At 42.0% G+C, this 18667-nt stretch overlaps 1 protein-coding gene across 5 annotated transcripts in view; it reads left to right on the top strand.

Annotated features, from left to right (window-relative positions):
- The window catches only part of LOC133964442 (protein MTSS 1-like), a 48353-nt gene that overhangs the window by 26074 nt on the left and 3612 nt on the right, over positions 1–18667 (top strand). Inside the window, exons 4-16 of one of the 5 annotated variants that reach the window (XM_062398520.1) lie at positions 4350–4434; positions 5529–5620; positions 5736–5810; positions 7303–7314; positions 12064–12221; positions 12426–12533; positions 12690–12787; positions 14188–14452; positions 15841–15951; positions 16770–17015; positions 17241–17453; positions 18044–18203; positions 18286–18567. In XM_062398520.1, the coding sequence (XP_062254504.1) occupies positions 4350–4434; positions 5529–5620; positions 5736–5810; positions 7303–7314; positions 12064–12221; positions 12426–12533; positions 12690–12787; positions 14188–14452; positions 15841–15951; positions 16770–17015; positions 17241–17453; positions 18044–18203; positions 18286–18567 (1905 nt within the window). The remainder of the gene's footprint in view (positions 1–4349; positions 4435–5528; positions 5621–5735; positions 5811–7302; positions 7315–12063; positions 12222–12425; positions 12534–12689; positions 12788–14187; positions 14453–15840; positions 15952–16769; positions 17016–17240; positions 17454–18043; positions 18204–18285; positions 18568–18667) is intronic. The other 4 variants (XM_062398523.1, XM_062398521.1, XM_062398524.1 and 1 more) reach the window with 4 other exon arrangements.

Raw genomic sequence — 18667 nt, 5'->3', positions numbered from 1 at the left:
TAAATTAGTACCTTCTTAGTTGCACATTACGTGTCTTTGGAAAACATGAGGATGTGTTACAAATGTGGCAGGTTAAAGAAGTTAACAATCTTAGGTGCAGTAACGTGAAAGTAAAGTGTTTGGGCCTTATAGAGTTTAATTGATCTTAATAGCAGAATAGTGGCTACCACCTTTTATTCGATCTTAGAGAGAGGGGTCAGTGAGTTTAATTCAACACGGTTGCATCTTGCTACTGCACTCTGCTATACACCTCCAGAGGACTATGCATCACAATAAGAGCCTCCCTTCTTTCTAATGCTTTCTTACGACACACACCCTCAAACCCTCTGTGTCAGCACAGTGTGACATTCCGAAGAACAGTCTGGACGGGGGTTGAGGACAGAGACAGACTTGGCAACTCGACATCAAGTTGCCATCCCATCTCTCTCTTGCTCACTCTCTTACTCTCGTGCTCACACACACAAGCACACAGACAAATGCACACTGAGAAAGAAACTATCACCTTTGTCACAAAATGTCCCAATAGACTCATGAGACACTGGTTCCCACACAAAGCTGTAACACCAGTCACCAACAGACAAAGCTTGGATAGGACTAAAGGAAAAATTAGCAGGGCACCATGTTAATTATACAGTTAGCGTGTTGTCTATTAACTTCATGTTGTTCACTTTCTACTCGGGGACATTGTGGACTGATGAGGCCTGTGACTGTGGGTGTTTTGGAAACACAAACCATGCACACACTATCCACAATCCTGCGAAACATAAACACAGTCTGTAGCTGAATGAGCTCTTTTTTTTTTCACACACTTAGTCCTGCTCACTTGCATTTTATGTTTATAAAAAAAAAAAAAGGGTTAGTTACGCATGATTCGTTCATGGATGCACCAACAAGTTGAGCTTTCAGTGTGTGTGTCTGTGTTTTCCGCTGTTTAAGTGTTGGTAGTGGAGGGATAATTACAAGACTCCACAACAACCATGTCACATAGCAGCTATTTATACTGAAAGCCAGCTATGCCACTACACACGCAGCATTAGTCTGGTCTCCTGCTTTTGTGTGTGTATATTTTACCCTGCATATACCGTGTGATTTTTATGTGTGTGTGTGTGTGTGTAGGACAGAGAACTGGAGCTGCCAGTGCAGCTATTTCCATCCAGGGGGTCGTTCGGTGCTAGACGATGGAGTAGCCGATGAGTGTTAGCAGCCACTTTATCCTGAGAGCAACATAACAACTTTCCGCCAACCGAGCAGACTGACCTGACATGAAACACTTTCAACTGCATGTGATGTGTGATTAATAAATAGATAATTTAGTTCATTTTTCATGCAACATTATGTGGCTTGAGTATACAAAATCAAAACTTTACATCAGACAAATCCTCAGACACACGCGCACAACAACTTCACTTTTATATTCCACGATAAGCTGATAACATATTGAATCCCAGTTCAAGCTCATGTTGCTCTGCATTATTACACTGGACTGCCGGTCCAGGTAGTGTTTGTCGTATCCTTCCTGAAGAGTGTGTTATGTCAGTCACTTTACATGTGGCAAAAAACAAGGAGGTCTTGACCTAGAAACATTGCTGGATCCAAGTCGGATTATAGCAGGCACACACACACACACACACACACACACACGCATGGATATACGGTTACCACAGCAACTGGCAGTCATGGCAGAGGCCACATTGCCACTACCTGCTGGGAGAGGGAGAAGTGCATGAAAGAGAAACAAGTTTCTTTAATACATAGAATATGTGCTGTGGCTGAATTATTTATGACAACGATTATCATGCTGCTATGGTGTAAACAGTTTTTAGTTTCACGGATCAGTTTTCTGGAACTTTATCCCATTTGTGCTCATGGCATGGGAGGAGTCCATTTGCTTATTAGCTTATTAGCAATGCTAACATGTTCAGACCAATCTCAGTGCAGTTTCGGTCCAACTTTCGATTGTTAACAGTAGATAACCTGTCCTCTGAATTCATTGAAACACTATTCAAATGGAAAAGGGGGAATCGATATCTGACGTGAGAGTGAGTTAGAGGTAACCTGCAGAGTGTCATATTTCTGCTCCCATAATGTTGCATGCAGCCAAGAGCATATTGTGGTTCATATCAAATCCAGTAATGTGGGTGGGGCTGGGCCAAATATATTATCAGCTGAAACCAAACTCTTCCCTCGAGCATAAGCCTGAACTCTACAGTAACTTTCTAATGAAAAACTCACTGTCTTTATTTTTCTAATTTTATTTTTTACCACTGTGGCATCTATCAGCCACGCCCTCTATAATAACACGCAGTTATGGTAAGCGAGAGGTGGTCAGATGGAAGGATGGATAGATGGATATGGTGACTAAACAAGTCAACACAGGAATGAATGACCATTATGGTGTTGTACAACAGAGAGGTCTTTTATGGCATGTAGTAGCCACACCCTCTGCAATAAAAAGCATGCATGGTTAAAGAGAAGCGGTTGAATGAATGGATAGAGGGAAAGCTCTGAGGTCATGATGGGCTCAGTGGGATTGACATTAAATTATGGATTGTTGAAAGATGCGGGAAAGTTGTAATTTATTGTATAAAATAGCCTTATTCTGTTTTTTCACTGAGCTCTCCAAAGCTCAGTGAGCTAACACTGGTCTTTGAGAATAGGGAGAGAAAACAGTTCTGCTTCAGATTAGAAACAGACAATTTAAAACAGAACCTCGTGTATCGTGCTGGTTCGCACATTTCCACACAGACACAGAAGAGTCAGCATCTCTGTGACAAGATTTATTTGAGGGGAACGAAACAAAAACAACAATAGATGCTCCAAACATTTCTTCACTAGTTGAATTTAGACACATGAATCAAGCTAAAAACAAGACGACACAGTTCACACAGGGTGGCTCCAAAATAATCTTTCATCAGTGTCAGACGTTGAGGAGTCTGAAATACAGTTGAAATCTGTCCTGAACACATTTCTTTTGCCTAATCACATTACGACCTGCAAATATTGGCTCCTTTTGAAAAGTTGAAATCACAAGTTCACTTTGAAAGCTCTTCTCATTTTTTACTATCTTTTTCTTTCAGTTTTTTTTTTTTTTTTTTTGTGGCACCCCAGTGAACAAGAATAAGTCTTGTAGGTCAAATCAATAGACTCTTGCGTTTGCCCTGCCTAGACTCTAACAGAGTAAAATCTGTTTTTTATGTTGTAAATCTGTGAGTGGGTGTGAGTGAGTGACAGCCCTGTGTGTGTGTCTCTGCATGCAGCAGGGACTGTGCTGACAGCAGAATGGCCTGCTCGGTTGGAGGGGATTCACAACCACTCACACACATACACACACACACACACACACACACACGGAGAGTATCACACTGTCACTGAACAGAAAGTCAGGAGAACTTCACACAGTTTCATACAAGATCCCTGTGCCCTCTTATGCACAACCAACACCAGCAGACATTCACACAAACGCACACACAGAAGTGCCTCAGTCCAACAAAGAACCCGACCAGTCCCACTGAGCAGCCAGACAATGGTTCTGTCAATCAACGTCAGGTCCCTGCTTAGCTGTCCAGCCAGAGGCCTTCCAGTGGACAGCTAGTTAGCCTGTGTGACAGAAGCTGACATGAGCCGCGAGCACTTTTTCCAGACTCCAGCTCCGACGTCCCACCCGGCGTCTCTTGACCTGAATATGTGCACAGCTCCTAAATCTGTCCTTCCCTCTGATTCCCACAATTTTCAGCTGCAGTGGAAGGAGTGGGGTCAATGAGGGTTCTTTTTTTTCCAGCAGTGAAGTCACTCTCAGTTTCGATGGAAGTTAATGACTCTAAAGCATTAGCTGCCTGTGACTACTTTGTGCTTCACTTAAATATTCAAACAGGTTTTCATACAGTGTTTACATTGTAGATGCAGCCACGTAGTCTTCATCAAAAGCCCATTGTGTGTTCAGCTCTGTGGAGTCTCTGTGGTTACCTGTGTAATTAAACGTCTCACCAAATGATGCAGCTGCAGACAGTCCTGAAGTTCTGGTGGTTTGACGCAAATTGCAGCAAACTTTCTGTTGTAAATGTCAATTTTTTTTTTAGGTTTAGGTGACTACAACACAACTGGATTTCTGAGAGTTTGAGCTTCTGTGGGCATCAGTGTCACTTAGGGATATTTGCCCTTGACCCTTCCTCTCTGGATTCTCTCTTTTCCTGCCTCTTGCCCCACTTCTTCATTTACTCATTCAAATAATAACTCCATGTGGATTGTTTGACCAACTCATTGTTTTATATATAGTTTGTTTAGATGAGTTGACAGTTTTGTGATTTTAACATTAAAAGCTTCTTTTTTTTCTTCTTTTTCGTATCTTTCAGGTGGAACCAGAGACATTGGATCAGCTTTGACCAGGATGTGTATGAGACATCGCAGCATAGAGGCCAAACTCAAGCAGTTCTCCATGTAAGTAACATTATACAAAGTGCATTGTGGTGTCCTGCTCTTTTTCTTCTTTTTTTCCTCTCCTTAACCACTAAAGATAAAAAATAATGACAACATGCACCCACATTACAACAAGAACTCAGAACACACCCATACAAGTTCAAAGTAAAATACATTTTAAATTAAATAAAGTTTAAATGTGGATTAAATACAATATTGTGTTTAATTTGATTACCTTTTTGTGTAAACAAAGGACCCGTAGTTACAAAATAAAACTTAAATCTAGTTTTCTTACTGCAATATAATGGTCTGTAATTGAATTATAATCTCAACATAAATCACTTTATCATGATATTTTGTCTGTGGGGATCATGAGCTGTTGGGAAAGAGACGATTTGTTTGGCATTTAGAATGTCTCAGTGAAGTCCCCCTCAACATATCTCTCTCTGTCTGCCCCTTCTCTCAGTCTCTCTCACACACACACACACTCACACACACTCACGAGACAGACAAGGGACTCTCTAATGCGGGTGGCATTTCAGCAGAGATTCCACTTGGATCTCCATAGCAGGGGTTGTACAGCGGGGGGCTGTGGTCACCACCCACCCACTGACATATACACACACACAGTCTCTGGAGAAATGTCTGCAAGAGGGGCAGGTCTAATTTTAGTTGCATGTACTAAGCCTGCAGCTGCCCACCTCTCACACTTGCAGCCTCTTAAACACGCTCTAAAAGACAGACATGACTGCACAAGCTTCTTACCTTCCCCCTGTGACACACTGTCAGACATAAGCAGACAATATCTTCCTTCTCAGTCTGTTATTCTCCCTTTCTTTCCCGGTTAATGATTGAAAGAGTGACAGAAAGGCAGCTAGACCGAATGGTTTAATGTCTGCTACAGAGACACTTTTATACCCTGTAGAGTGAGTCTGTAAGACATGAATACAATGCCACAGGATTCAAAGGTCCTTGACAGGTATTTTATAGTTTCAGTCTATAAAATTTGTTTTGGATACAAGTGAAAAGTTTAGATTTTAAAGGTTAAGTCTACTTCCTCCTTAATGGATGAGGCTGACCTGAGATCAGAAGTGAGAAACCTGTTGTTTTCGCAGGGGTTTCCTGGAGTGTCTGATCAACCCTCTACAAGAACAGGTGGAGGATTGGAAAAGGGGAGTAAATACTTTGGACAAGGACCATGCCAAAGGTATTTCAGATGGATACAAATACACTGCTCCAGAAATCTGTTTACCAACAACGTATATCTCAATCGTTTACAAACAATGACGAGTTGTTTTACTTTGTCCATCTTTGTCATTAAGAATATAAAAGAGCTCGGCAGGAAATTAAGAAGAAATCTTCGGACACCCTGAAACTTCAGAAGAAAGCCAAGAAAGGTAAAAGAAAACTCATATGTTTTTTGTTTGAAACCTGTTAATCTGTTAATGATGGACACAAACCCTGTTCTAACAGGAGCTTTTAATTTGTCCTTACAAATTAACAAAAAGAAATTGACCACAGAGAATGAAAACCAGAAGAACTTAACACTACACAACATACACATGGTTGTTCTCTTTTTGTGCAAGAATAATAACTAGCTTAGTGTAGGCTTAAAGTGTTTTATACATATTGGGCATTGCTTGATAAACCAAAGTAAGACATCAATCACTCCTGTCAGAAAATCTGAAAGTGGGGAACACACTGCAAGATAAGATTCATTATACATGGTACTCAGATTTTTCGAGTGAAGGAAGGAAAGGCTCGGCTTCTACAGCTTCAGATTTTGCTTTCCCATAGATGCTGTGTCTCTGTCATGAACTTGACTTAAGAAAGATGTGGTTTTCATTGACGTCTTTGAGAATTGTACTCATCTTTTTCCTGGATGCCAAACTAGGACATCTCTGGTCTGCTTACGTCTGAAATGAAAACAGGCAATTCATAAGCTGCATTGCATCAAACTTTATTTTTAGCAACTGAAAAAAGGTGTTTTATTTTTATACTGTAAATCTTCTACTGTTCCGGATTAAAGTTGTGTGTCTCCAAGAGGACAACAAGCAAGACTAAAGGACAAATCAGGGCAATAGGAAAAGGGGACAGTGTCTAAACTGTATGTATGAGTTTTTCATTAGACCGCTGTGTGTGTGCGTGTGCGTGCGCGTGCGTGTGCGTGTGCGTGTGTGCGTGTGTGCGTGTGTGCGTGTGTGCGTGTGCGGAAGAAGTTTATCCTCACTGATTAGACATGTGCAGATCTATGAAGGATAAACATTACCTTACTTGGTAAACACTCGTTGGTGAAAGTACAGGGGCTGTTTTTCTGCAGTCCTCTTGGCTCAGGCTTCCATATGCATTCATCCAGACAAAAAATACCATAGACAAAAAAAGGAATTGGATTAATATCCACTTTGTTTTTTGGCTGCTGACGTTTTAAAGTTTGATTCAGTGAATGTCAAATGATCCTCATGCTGATGTTCAGGCCGTAAGGAAGAAGCGTCAATATACTTTACAAACTGGTATTTGTTAGTGTCAGCTTTTAAATCTGCAGATGTTTGGCATTATCTGTCAAATGAATGTGTTAATCAAAGTCACTTCTAATCAATTATTTTAATTTTGACTTTCTGAATGATTTTACATCATCGAAGGCATTTCTGTAAAGTTGAACCTGTTTATGCTCTTCTATGTTCTTGATTTTAGACAGGAAACACACTTATTATAAATTTGGCTTAACTTTTCTTTGAGTATTATGGAGCTTAAACAGACATCCAATCACACAAACATGCAACTGATGAATGAGTGTTTAGCACCTGCACTTTTTCAGTTGACTTAAATCTTTTTCCTCTCCCTGTCCCCATGTGGTTCTGAAACAATCCTTCGCCTTATGCTGCACTGCAGCTGATAATCTGGGTAAGTCATTGTCCAGGGTAATGCTTACGCTGCAATGTTTAACCAATCATCTTAGCTTCATCATGAAAAAGCCATGAAAGAAATTGATTATTACGAAAAATCTATATTTTCATGGGCAAGTCTCTTCTCCAGTTATGGAAAACTTCCAGTCTATGTCCACAACATATTGACACACTAATGTTAATTAATAACTGGTTCCTTAAAGGTTTTTATATGAGCATACATAAACCGAATGCTCTTAATTCACCCTGCAGCCTCTTCTACCTCCACTCTTAGCTCTGCATTAGTGGCCCCATGTTTATATGCCCCAGAAGTGCTCTCAGAAGGAAATTGAACAGGAAAACAGGAGCTGCAGCTTCATAACGGTAGCCCAGTTGAGGGCTGAAATAGAAGAGCATTTCTTCATTGAGTTAGAATAACAGTAATGATAAAAACATGCTGCTTTTGAAGAAGAAAGAGAGGTAAGGAGGTAAAGTAGAGGCCTCAGGAGACTTGAGATATGATCGGGCACTAACTGGTCCAGTGGGTAGTTCCTTTCTGCTTTACTGGTCCAGTTCTACATGTTCCATTCATTTCTACAAACCGTCTCTGCCAGCTCAAGTACCCTTAGAAGTGCAGTACATGCTTGCACGCTTTTGTTCCTTTGCTTTGTTCACTTACATAAACATACTTCTCCATTTGCCTCAAGCTACTTGGCTGTCAAAGCAATGGTTCTAACTATTACCGGATTAAAAGTTTAACTTTGACTACAGCCACACTACAGAATTGTAGATAAAAAAGATAACAACACACCTGGATCACCCAAAGTCACACCTCAGTGTCACAGAATACACGCAAACTTTTAAATCAAATTTAGGAATAGGCCACTAGTCTTAGTCACACCACTTAAATGAAGAGACCTCCTTTTCTGCCCTGAAATAACACCCCATCTGTCAGCTGGTGTTGGTGAGTCTGTGATGTTTGATATGTGTCTTGTGAGGGTGTTTTTCTGACCTCGGACCCCGGCCTCACTAAGAAACAGCCTGTGACTGAATCCTAATGTAATCATTGGTCATGTGTGAGCTGGAGCACTTAATCTCATTTGTGTGTGCAAAAGTGTGTACATGAGTGGAGACTGTGGGTTATTTGAACAACCCACCACCCGTCCACCATATACATCTTGGCTCAGTCGCTGGACTTGTGGCACATTGAGTCTGGTGAAAACAAAAATAGAGAATATCAATCAAAAATGTAATCTTATTAGAACAGACACACACACACAGTATAACTTATTTTCTTTGCTGCTCCGGCTGCTGTGTTCATGACTTAGATTAATATTAGTCGTTAATTCATAGATATAGATACATTATTGATATTGCCTTGCCATACTTTGGATACTGCTGTGACAGACATACACGCCAGGATATCTACAGTATAACAGTGTTGTAGGTGTGAAACCTTTGGACTTTATTATAATAGATCCTCCCATGTAAAATAAAAAACAATGTCACAAGACCTAATTGTCCTTTATTGGTAACGGAAAGGAGTTGAATAATATGCTGGTGAGGATTTGTCCACAATTGCAGTCGGTGACCACTGAGCTGCAGTAAACCTCAATGTTTGTCTGCGGTTGGAGAGAAAGTGGAAGTGGCAATCAGGGCCTTGTCATTCACATAGTTGCACAAGTTACGGCACAGAAACCGGGAATGTGGACAAATCAAGGAGCAACGCCACAGCTCAGACACAGTGGTAACGTGACAGAGGCTTAAGTTGAGCACTAACAACCTCCTATGCTCACCACAGGTTGATATTTACTCGCCTGCATTGTCTTGACACACGTGTGCCCGGGTGTGTGTGTGTGTGTGTGTATGTGAACATTCTTTTCCACCCGTGCCTCTTACATTAACACTCATATCCGTCTCAATCTGATTGAGTAATATGGCATATGGCTTTTGGTTGAATATGAAAACATATTTTTCATTCCATGTGTGGTCAGAAAGTACTTTGTAAGTATTAACGCATTATGTACATTTCCACATCGGTGACCTTTTTACTTTTTAATGTAATTAAATGATTAAGGGGATAAAGTTGCCTCTCGATGGATCAGCCTTTAACAGAAGTAGAGGTAGACGTGAAGTGATGCCGATTGTTATTGTGTCGAGCACGACTCTCATGAGTGCTACCAAAATGGCAACAAAGAAAATATTTGGCTTTCCATCTGTCTGAACAAAGCTCCCCAAGTTACAGCGGTGTCTTTCCAAAACCACTTTGGTAATGTCGAGAATACCGACTGCCAATGCTTGAACTAGCGGGAGAAACCAGAACGCAGTGTGCTCCCTCATTTTACCTCGTGCCAAGGAGACACCACAGCATCGCTGGCACTGGAGCTTGAAAGGTTGTTTTTCGACATTGAGCTCAGATAAAGTCTGAAGTTTCAAATGTTTTTTAGTCGTATAGAAACTGATTTAAAGAAAAAAATGTAAATATCTTTTTGATCTTATGTGACATATATCATTTTGTTGCAGTTATTCCATTTTTCCTACTCATTGTAACCATTAAGCATTTTATCTTAAAGATTTTAAAAATTATCTAGATGCAGCTGTTTGCTGTTTTATTTTATGGAGGCACTTTTTACATTATCCCTTAGCAATACCATTGATCAGCTCTGTACAACTAGCAATGGCAACATCATTGACATGCCAGCCCATCAACAGGATGAAAAGTAGTCTAATAACAAGGACTTTGGACCTGTAGTGGCAACCAGACCAATAAGTAAAGCTTGAAAAAGGCAGCTAATGCACGTCCAACTCTGCTACGCCTTGTAGAATGGAATGGTATTCGTGTCTGCTCAACAAACTGCCTTCGGATGTAAATGAGACAGAAAATATATACTGCAATTTGGACTTTCCAGGCTGGCCTCCACAGTCCATCAACTCTGCCATGGTCTCCACAGTGTAGTAATGTAGGAACTGCAATAAACACACACACAACTCAAATTCCACACAGTCCAACATTACACACACTAAACCCAGCTTGGTAAATGGATTCTCTTTTAGTCTGTTTGTCTCATTTTTAACGACAACCAGTAAGTAGTAGTGTAGTTTTAGTATATTTCAACAGTCAGTTTAAACTGTTAAACTGCATTTTTTAGTCCCTTGTAAAGCTACATCACAGATATATACCAAAGTTGATCTTCATAAAATGAAGATCAACTTTGGTATTTTGGGAAAAACGCTTCCTCAGATTGGAGATGTATCAGCACAGTCTTCTCACTCGGGTTTAAAACATTGTCTCAGAAGAAGTGGAACCACGTTAATGACCTAGAGTAAACCAAGCATCAACATTCACATTGTACTTCAGTGAAAATATGTCATTTTGAGCAATTCTAATGATGGTGGGGGCTTTCCATTTGATGTGCTTTTCCAGTTGTGGTATTTTTGTTCCTGCTGAACATCATCGGTAATTGTCATTTTTATTTTGGTCTACTGAACTGTTGGAGAGATAAAGCAGTGGAAACAGAGCTTCCCACATGTATGATGTATAGACTGCACTTACATATCAGGCAGGAAAGAGCTGGTGGTTTGTCCTCGCTATAAGATGGAGATTCTGACGTTTTACGTATGTGGTGAAATGATTTGTGTGCGTAACTTCATCTGTGTTACTTTACTTCTGGTTCGCATGATAGAGGGGCCTCACGGCAAACGTTCAACAAAAGACACTAGTTTGTTATCTTTACCCAGACGAGAGAGCAGACAGATAGACCACAGAGTTGTTCTCTGTCGGTTTAACCTTCATGTACCAAAGTCAAGACTGTGTGTGTTTGGGTGCAAGTGCAGTTTGAGTGGTAAGATAATGGCTCAGAGGCCCAACTCTGTGTCAACTTGGACAGTCGCCAGCCTTCCTGCCTCCAGAGAGAACTCGAGAGGGCTTGATTTGGCTTCAGGGTATCCTCACTTATAATGAGAACCACACACACACACACACACACACACACACACACGGAGCAAAAAGGCACATCGAGTAAAAGGATAACCTTGGGATTGTCATGACTGTCCTCAAACATTCTCAGATTTGCATATACACACACAAACACACACACATACACATACATACACACACAAACAGACACGGACACACACACACACACACACAGACACACACATAACCAGGTCCAGATGGTCTTGTAGAAACTTAGCACTCTTGTTAGACATTAAAACACACACAGTTGTTCTTCACGCTGTCAAGAATCTCCCTCTCTCTGAAATGAAAGAGTTTAACAAAGTGCAGCTGAGAGCTAGTCAAATGGGGTTCTCACGCTTTGAGTATTGCGTCATAGACAAGCAACAGAGTATCGTACAGGAGATAGTCTTCCTGCCTCCGCTGAGCGAGAGACAGGAGACACTTCAGTGACAAGAGCGGCCATTCATGCTGAGGTGATAGCCAAAATAGTAGCAGAGACTTTCAAACAGTAGCAATTAAGATAGCTTAGTCTACAATGAAGAGATAACAGGTGGAGCAGTCGTGACAGAACAGAGGAAAGTGATGACAAATCTAAACTTAAAATGTTCCTTCATTGTTTCACAGTCATATTGTCTGTAATTATTCATGCATGTTCTGCTTTTTGGTATTTCTGTTCTGAATGAAGCTCTGCTGTCAAATTTATCTCAATCATTTTTTCTCAACATTCGTAATTAGACCAATCCTGTGTTTCCAGTTTCCATGTAGATTCATTTTCTGTGTGTATGTTTGTGTGTCCTCTTTGTTTCCAAGGTCGAGGAGATATCCAGCCCCAGTTGAACAGCGCCATGCAGGATGTCAGTGATAAATACATTCTGCTGGAGGAGACGGAGAAACAGGCCCTGAGGAAGGCGCTCATAGAGGAGAGACAGAGATTCTGCTGCTTCGTCGCCATGCTCCGGCCTGTCGTGGTGAGCAGAGCGAGGGAGAGGGAGAAATGAGCTGTCAGAAAGTCATCTTACTCCGCAGAGTTGATGCTTTTTGTTTTAATGCCATAGACTGAAAATATGCGTATTCATGCTCCATTCATGCTGCATTGCTTCACTCTTGTTTAAACTCTTACACACAATCTACCATCCCGAAAACGCTGGTCTCTCTATCGTTAATCCTTTTAGGATGAGGAGATTTCTATGTTGGGAGAGGTCACCCATCTCCAAGCCATCTCTGATGACCTTAAGGCCCTGACCTCTGACCCACACAAGCTTCCGCCTGCCAGTGAACAGGTGAGAGGAAACGCTCTGTGAACACGCAAACTAAACAACCCACTTTAATGTGCCCTACGTTCCTCTGTTTGTGTTTATTCAAGAGGCCTTTGCTTAATGTCTCTTAACGTCACAAGTACAAATATAAAGTGTGACTCATATTCTCCTTCCTCTCAGGTGATCATGGATCTGAAGGGCTCAGACTATGGTTGGTCATATCAAACGCCCCCTTCTTCCCCCAGCCACACCATATCCAGGAAGTCCAGCATGTGCAGGTAGGTTCCTCCAGCCAATAACCAGACTACAGCCATGAATTAGTAAAACAGTATTTTTTGTAGATGGATGTTATACAGTTGTATAGCTTATTCATACATTATTATAATAGCATGAGATACGTACACGCTAGGTCTACAAAACATGCAAATCTCTTATTTTCCCCTGTTGATTATTTTTACTATTATGAAGCTTCTTTATGAGACAGCTTATATCAGTGTGAAGGGGTGGGGAACAAGGACATAGAGGAAAATACTTAATTGTGTTGCCCAATCTTTGTCTGCCACCCAGTGGTGAATATGAGCTGCACTAGTCCTTTATCTTGGTTCATATGTAATTAAGCTGCTTTGTATTTATTCTAATCCTTAGTTTAGTCTATAGACCTGGAGAAAATACAGTTAAAGTAGACATTTTATTGGAGAAAAGACCCTAAGGGATGTTTGGAAGTGTTGAAGAATTGTTTGTTTGTGTCTTACTCTCACTGCTTCTTGTTTGCATCCCTATGACTGTTTTTTTGCTTAAAGGAAGAAACTGTAAAACTGGGCTTTGCATTGCTTTGCTTGGGACACCAATTTAGGGTTTTGTGACGTCTATGATATGATCAAATTTGTAAAATGATGTTTCAAGGCCACTTTGAAAACATTCCAGACCCAGCGTCGAGGAACAATATACATTTTATGTCTCAATCATAAGAATGAAGATTTCTTCGCAGATTCACTATTGTCTTCTGTCACTGCAAATTTTTGGTTATCATGCTTTTAAATAATCACTTATGAAATCTATAAATCAAACCAAGAGGGTCACATTTGCATTATATTTATTTTACCTATTTTGTGATTTGCCTAATACCCACATTTGTGATAGAGAAGCACTACTAGCTGCTTAAACTACATAAATATTAATTTTGGCTGGTCTTGTTGCATTTTTTGTATTGATTGTACATAATTTAGTACAATCACGACCAATACATGCTTTAGTAGATTTTATAATGAACTACTTTAATATTTGCTTCAGATGTTTAATTTATTGCTGCTCAATTCCCAGTAATTTCTCTCAGTGTTTAAAAGGGCTGTCTGAGGGCATGAAATCCTGTGATTTCCTGTCTGTAATTATCCTTATTATGATTTTGCGACCTCTTATGTTGGTTTGTGTTGTTGTTTTGACTGGCTTGGCCTCAGTCACTGCTTGCTGCATCTTGGTGTGGTGTGTTAATTGTTTCCCACCCTGTCTTCTCCACACCCCCTCCCCCCCCCTCCAATCCTCTGCCTTCATCCCTTTTTTATCTCTCCTTTACCCAACTTTCTTTCTTCAATCCATGTCTTTGGGTGCACTTGATTCTCTTTACCCCGCCTCCCGTCACTGCCAAACCTCTCCTCCCCCTTACCCCCTTCCCCTTTCACAGTAGTCTGAACAGCGTTAACAGTAGTGACTCCAGGGGATCCAGTGGCTCCCACTCTCATTCTCCTTCCTCCTCTTCTTCCTCCTCTTCCTCACACCAACTCTTCCAACACCATCACCCCCGCCATCGGTACCGTAGCTCCACGCTGCCGCAGCCGGCCCCAGCTCGGCTCTCGAGCATCTCCTCCCACGACTCGGGTTTCATTTCTTCATCACAAGACCAGTACATGTCGTCCAAATCATCCTCGCCTATGCCAGCTGAAACAAAGGTAAGAAAAAAATCACAACCACCCACACGTCGCCACAGCTTTGCGTCCAAGTATGTACATATGGTTGAAACAAGACTTCAAAAACCACATACGCTCTATGATTCACAAGCTATTGTAGTCTGGATGAAAACCCCAAATCAGCAATCCACACAAGTCCTTTCTCAAACATCTCCCCAGCCACTGTGAGAGGCAGTTAGCTGGCAGCAGTACGTTTATGTGATCATGGTGAAGTCATTTCACTGCTATTATTATAGCATAAATGCACAGGAAATTAGTCTGCCTCCACTCTGGCCCAGGGCAAAACAGGTCAGCCCCATCCTGCTATTAAAGAGTTGACTGCTGTGACAGACTGTGGTTGGGTTCAAGCTGCAGAGGCCTGAGCGTACTGCATGTTGTATTTTCATTAAAGGCATCACAGTTGAAATGACATGTTACAGTGACAACAGTATGTTTTATAGACACTGAGAGCCTGTCTCTATCAGCAGGTCCCGTTCTGCCACTTTTTATCCAACCAATCTGACACACGGTCGCAGATAATAATCAGTGATGTGTTCCAGCGGATTGTCCTGTGGGGTTTGTGGGCTGACATCGACCACAGCGGCCGTTTTGTTTGCACGCCAGGCGATCAAAGTTCCCCCTGTCCAGAACGCACTGGTGTAGTTCTGAGGCCAAGTTTTTATGATGCAGTGAAGGTGGTTTGGCTAGACCATAGCTGACCCTTTTTACAGCACAGTCCTGGGAATCAGTCTGCCTCATTCCTGCTCTAGTTACATTGGCTGACGTTTGAAAGGGAACGGTCACGTCGCTTAGCAGGGACTCAATCCTTAACTCGGGGTGAATAAAGGGGCTACGGCTTACACTTAATGTGGATCTCTTTCATTTCCACTCATTGTCAGTACCCACTTCTTTGCAGGATGCTGTCGTGAACCCAAAACCATAATCTCTTTCTGGAGGGTATCATGCAAAAATATGATTTCCTTACAGACATGGATTATGTATCATGTGATTAAAGTTAATAAAATAACCAGGGATTGGATTGTTAATATTTCCTCAAAGATATCAAGGGTCTGTGTGGATATTTTTGCCTGTGCTTCCCTCGAACAAGTCTCTAACTCAACCCTGCTGATGTCCATGCAGTTAATGCTGTTATTACTCCCAGTGCACCTTCTCCACTTTAAGTCACTTGGCTGTACTCCTGACTAACTGCTGAGAACTATGGAAAGTTGCCTCACCTCCTCTAATAATCTGCTTCTCTTTGCTTCTCTGTGTCTTCCTGCTGACATGTCCGTCTTTGCGATTCTCTCGCTCTCTCTCTCTCTCTCTCTCTCTGCACATGTCTGTCTCTCTCTCTCTCTTGTTGCTTGCTGCTGCTGCCCTTGCTGTCCCAGGCTTGTCCCAGTTCCAGCTGCTCTGAGGTGTCAGAGACTGGGCAGCTTCACAGTGACTGCAGCGCCCCCTCTTCTCTAGCTGCTGCTACTGCACCTGAGCACACTGACCAGGTGACACACACTCATCCTCCACCGTGAACCTCACCCAAACAGAAACCTCTGGGCTTCCTCACACTAACCTCCCACCTTGGCTGTGCATCACACTTACTTGGGTTTATCACAGAAATGTTAAAGGAAAACAAAAATCCCTCCAAACTCCCTGGCATCTGTTTCTTCAGTTATCCATTTATGACAATTTTCTTTGTTTTGTATTGACATGATCAATAAGACTTCCTCTACAGAGCCTCCCACGGCTCACTGGGACATTTTGTAAAGGATTACTTTTGTTTTACCTCGCAATATTTTCTATTCCTTCTGAGTAATATGCAGCCCATATCCCCTTGTGTCCCACGGCAACCCTGCAGTATGGATCAGCTTATTGAATTTTTGTTTGAACTGAGCATGCAGTATTCTGATATAGTATTAGCAAGCTGCTTAATAGGCATAGTTGTACATTTAGTGTAACTTCCTTAAAATCTAAGATGAAGAGGCCACTCCAGAAGAATGCAGAGAGTGATGTGCATGATGCTGTCGGATTCGTGTGGAGCCACTAACTTTGCCTTTAATGAGGTGATAATGGTGCATGAAAAACTATTGGGAGATAGAACGAAACTTATTGCGAGGGTACACAAATTTAACCCTATTGCCACAACCCTTAGGGGGCTCCGTACTTCCTCATTATGTTTGTGTTCATTTTTGAATGATTTCTCCTCAGTGATGTTTTCAGTTTGGTTTTGTCTTGTCATGTTTTTTATCATTTCAATAATTTATCCCATTGTGTGTTTGTTTCTGTTACCATCCGTTCCTCCCACCGATGCACACACATCCAGTTGTCCAATGGCTTTGACCACTACAGTCCGGCCAGTTCCCCCCACCTGCATAGCAACGGGGGGAGTTTGGGCTCGGGGTCGGCCACCGCCTTCCCGTTCTACCCTCCCTCCTCCTCATCCTCCACCTCCACCTCTTGCCCCACTCGCTCATGGTCCCGTCCCGCCTCAGCCTTGCTGCCAGACTACACTCAATACTGCACGATGGGCTCGCCCATGGTGCCGTCATCTCAGGTCCCAACCTGGAAGGTTTGTTCAGCGTAGTCCCATCCCCCATATCCAGTGTTTGTTCAACATGCAAACCTGGTTCATTGGTTTTATTGTTGTCATGTTTAAATACATTTGATCAGTTTCCATCTTTAATACTAAGCAAATCTTGCAGGCTTTAAAACTGAGATGAAGAGATAAAGCTTTTAAATATTCAACAGTGAAATGTTTAGTATCAACCGTAAACGTTGACGTCTTCCTTCCCAGGACTGGGCAAAGCCAGGGCCTTATGACCAGCCCATGGTCAACACACTAAGGAGGAAGAAAGACAAGGAGACCCCGGCTGTGATCAACAGTAATGGTAACATGAACAGTGACGGCTCGATCTCGACCTCAGCACCAGCTCGGGCTGTGCTACAAACACCAAGCTCATCGGCTTCTGTGGTAGAGAAGAGCAGGACTGTGGCAGCACCTCTCAAGGTCAGAGTCAGTCTCCATCTCCTAATGTTTGTTTGGGTTTGATACATCAGCTCTTCAATAACTCTTTTTTTCTGAATTATTTCCTAATCTATTCTTATTTAGATTAATCTCAACATTGGGAGTTTTAATAAGTTACTCTTTTTTGGGAAGTTTGCAGTGAGCTTGTAAAACATTAAGTCACTTTGTTCGACCTGATTGATACTTATAAAGCTCCTTCACTCTGCTGCAGCTGGAGGTAAATTCCCTTCATAACAACATGAGAATTATACAGTGATTCGTTTACCTCTTTCTTTCTGCCAATACCTAATCCACACAAACACAAGTCAGTCTACATTTTCTGGCAATTGTGATAATTGAGTTTCAGGTGACCTCTAATTCAACTTCCAGCAGGGTCCATGTTTCTGCCGTCGTTGCATTTAAACCACATGATTGAGTCTCCCCCCCACTAATTTTCCCATTTAATGAGTCTAATAAGTTGTACCTAATGATTTTAATGGCTTCAATAAATTAAACCTGGCTTATCCACCCGTTCAGACTCTTGTAACTTAATGTTTTTTTGTTTGTTTTTTTCATTTGGGCGATTTTTACAGGCTGGTGAAATCGAGGTCCACGAGGAACTGGCCCTAGTCTTGTCCAGAGGTCTGGAGCTGGATACCCAGAGGTCCAGCAGGGACTCCGGGCAGTGCTCGAGTGGCTACAGCACACAGACCAACACACCCTGCTGCTCTGAAGACACCATACCTTCACAAGGTAACATGAACTCTCCAAAATCAGTCCAACACCAATTTTTAAAAGTTCCCTCCTAACCTTCCTGTCTCTCTTCTCCCTCTAGTGTCAGATTATGACTACTTCTCAATGGCTGGAGATCAGGAGCATGAGCAGCAGCATTCTGACTTTGACAAGTCCTCCACCATCCCCAGAAACAGTGACATCAGTCAGTCCTACCGACGCATGTTCCAGACCAAACGCCCAGCCTCCACTGCCGGCGTGCCCAGCACACAGGCTCCATACCATGGACAGGGGGCCTACCCCGCCGGGCCTTATCCTCCCACACCTATCCACACAGGAGCCTATCCATCTCACCCAACAGGGCCTTATCCCCCCACCCCTACAGGTAGAATCTTTATCTTTTAGACCTCATCAGATGAATACTTCAAGTCTTTTTATTTCTACTTTCTTGTATTCTATAATAAATCTATGGATGAAATCATTGT

The sequence above is a fragment of the Platichthys flesus genome, chromosome 11 (genome assembly GCF_949316205.1).
Source record: "Platichthys flesus chromosome 11, fPlaFle2.1, whole genome shotgun sequence".
Lineage (NCBI taxonomy): Eukaryota > Metazoa > Chordata > Actinopteri > Pleuronectiformes > Pleuronectidae > Platichthys > Platichthys flesus.
This window is presented reverse-complemented; position numbering and strand designations above follow the sequence as displayed.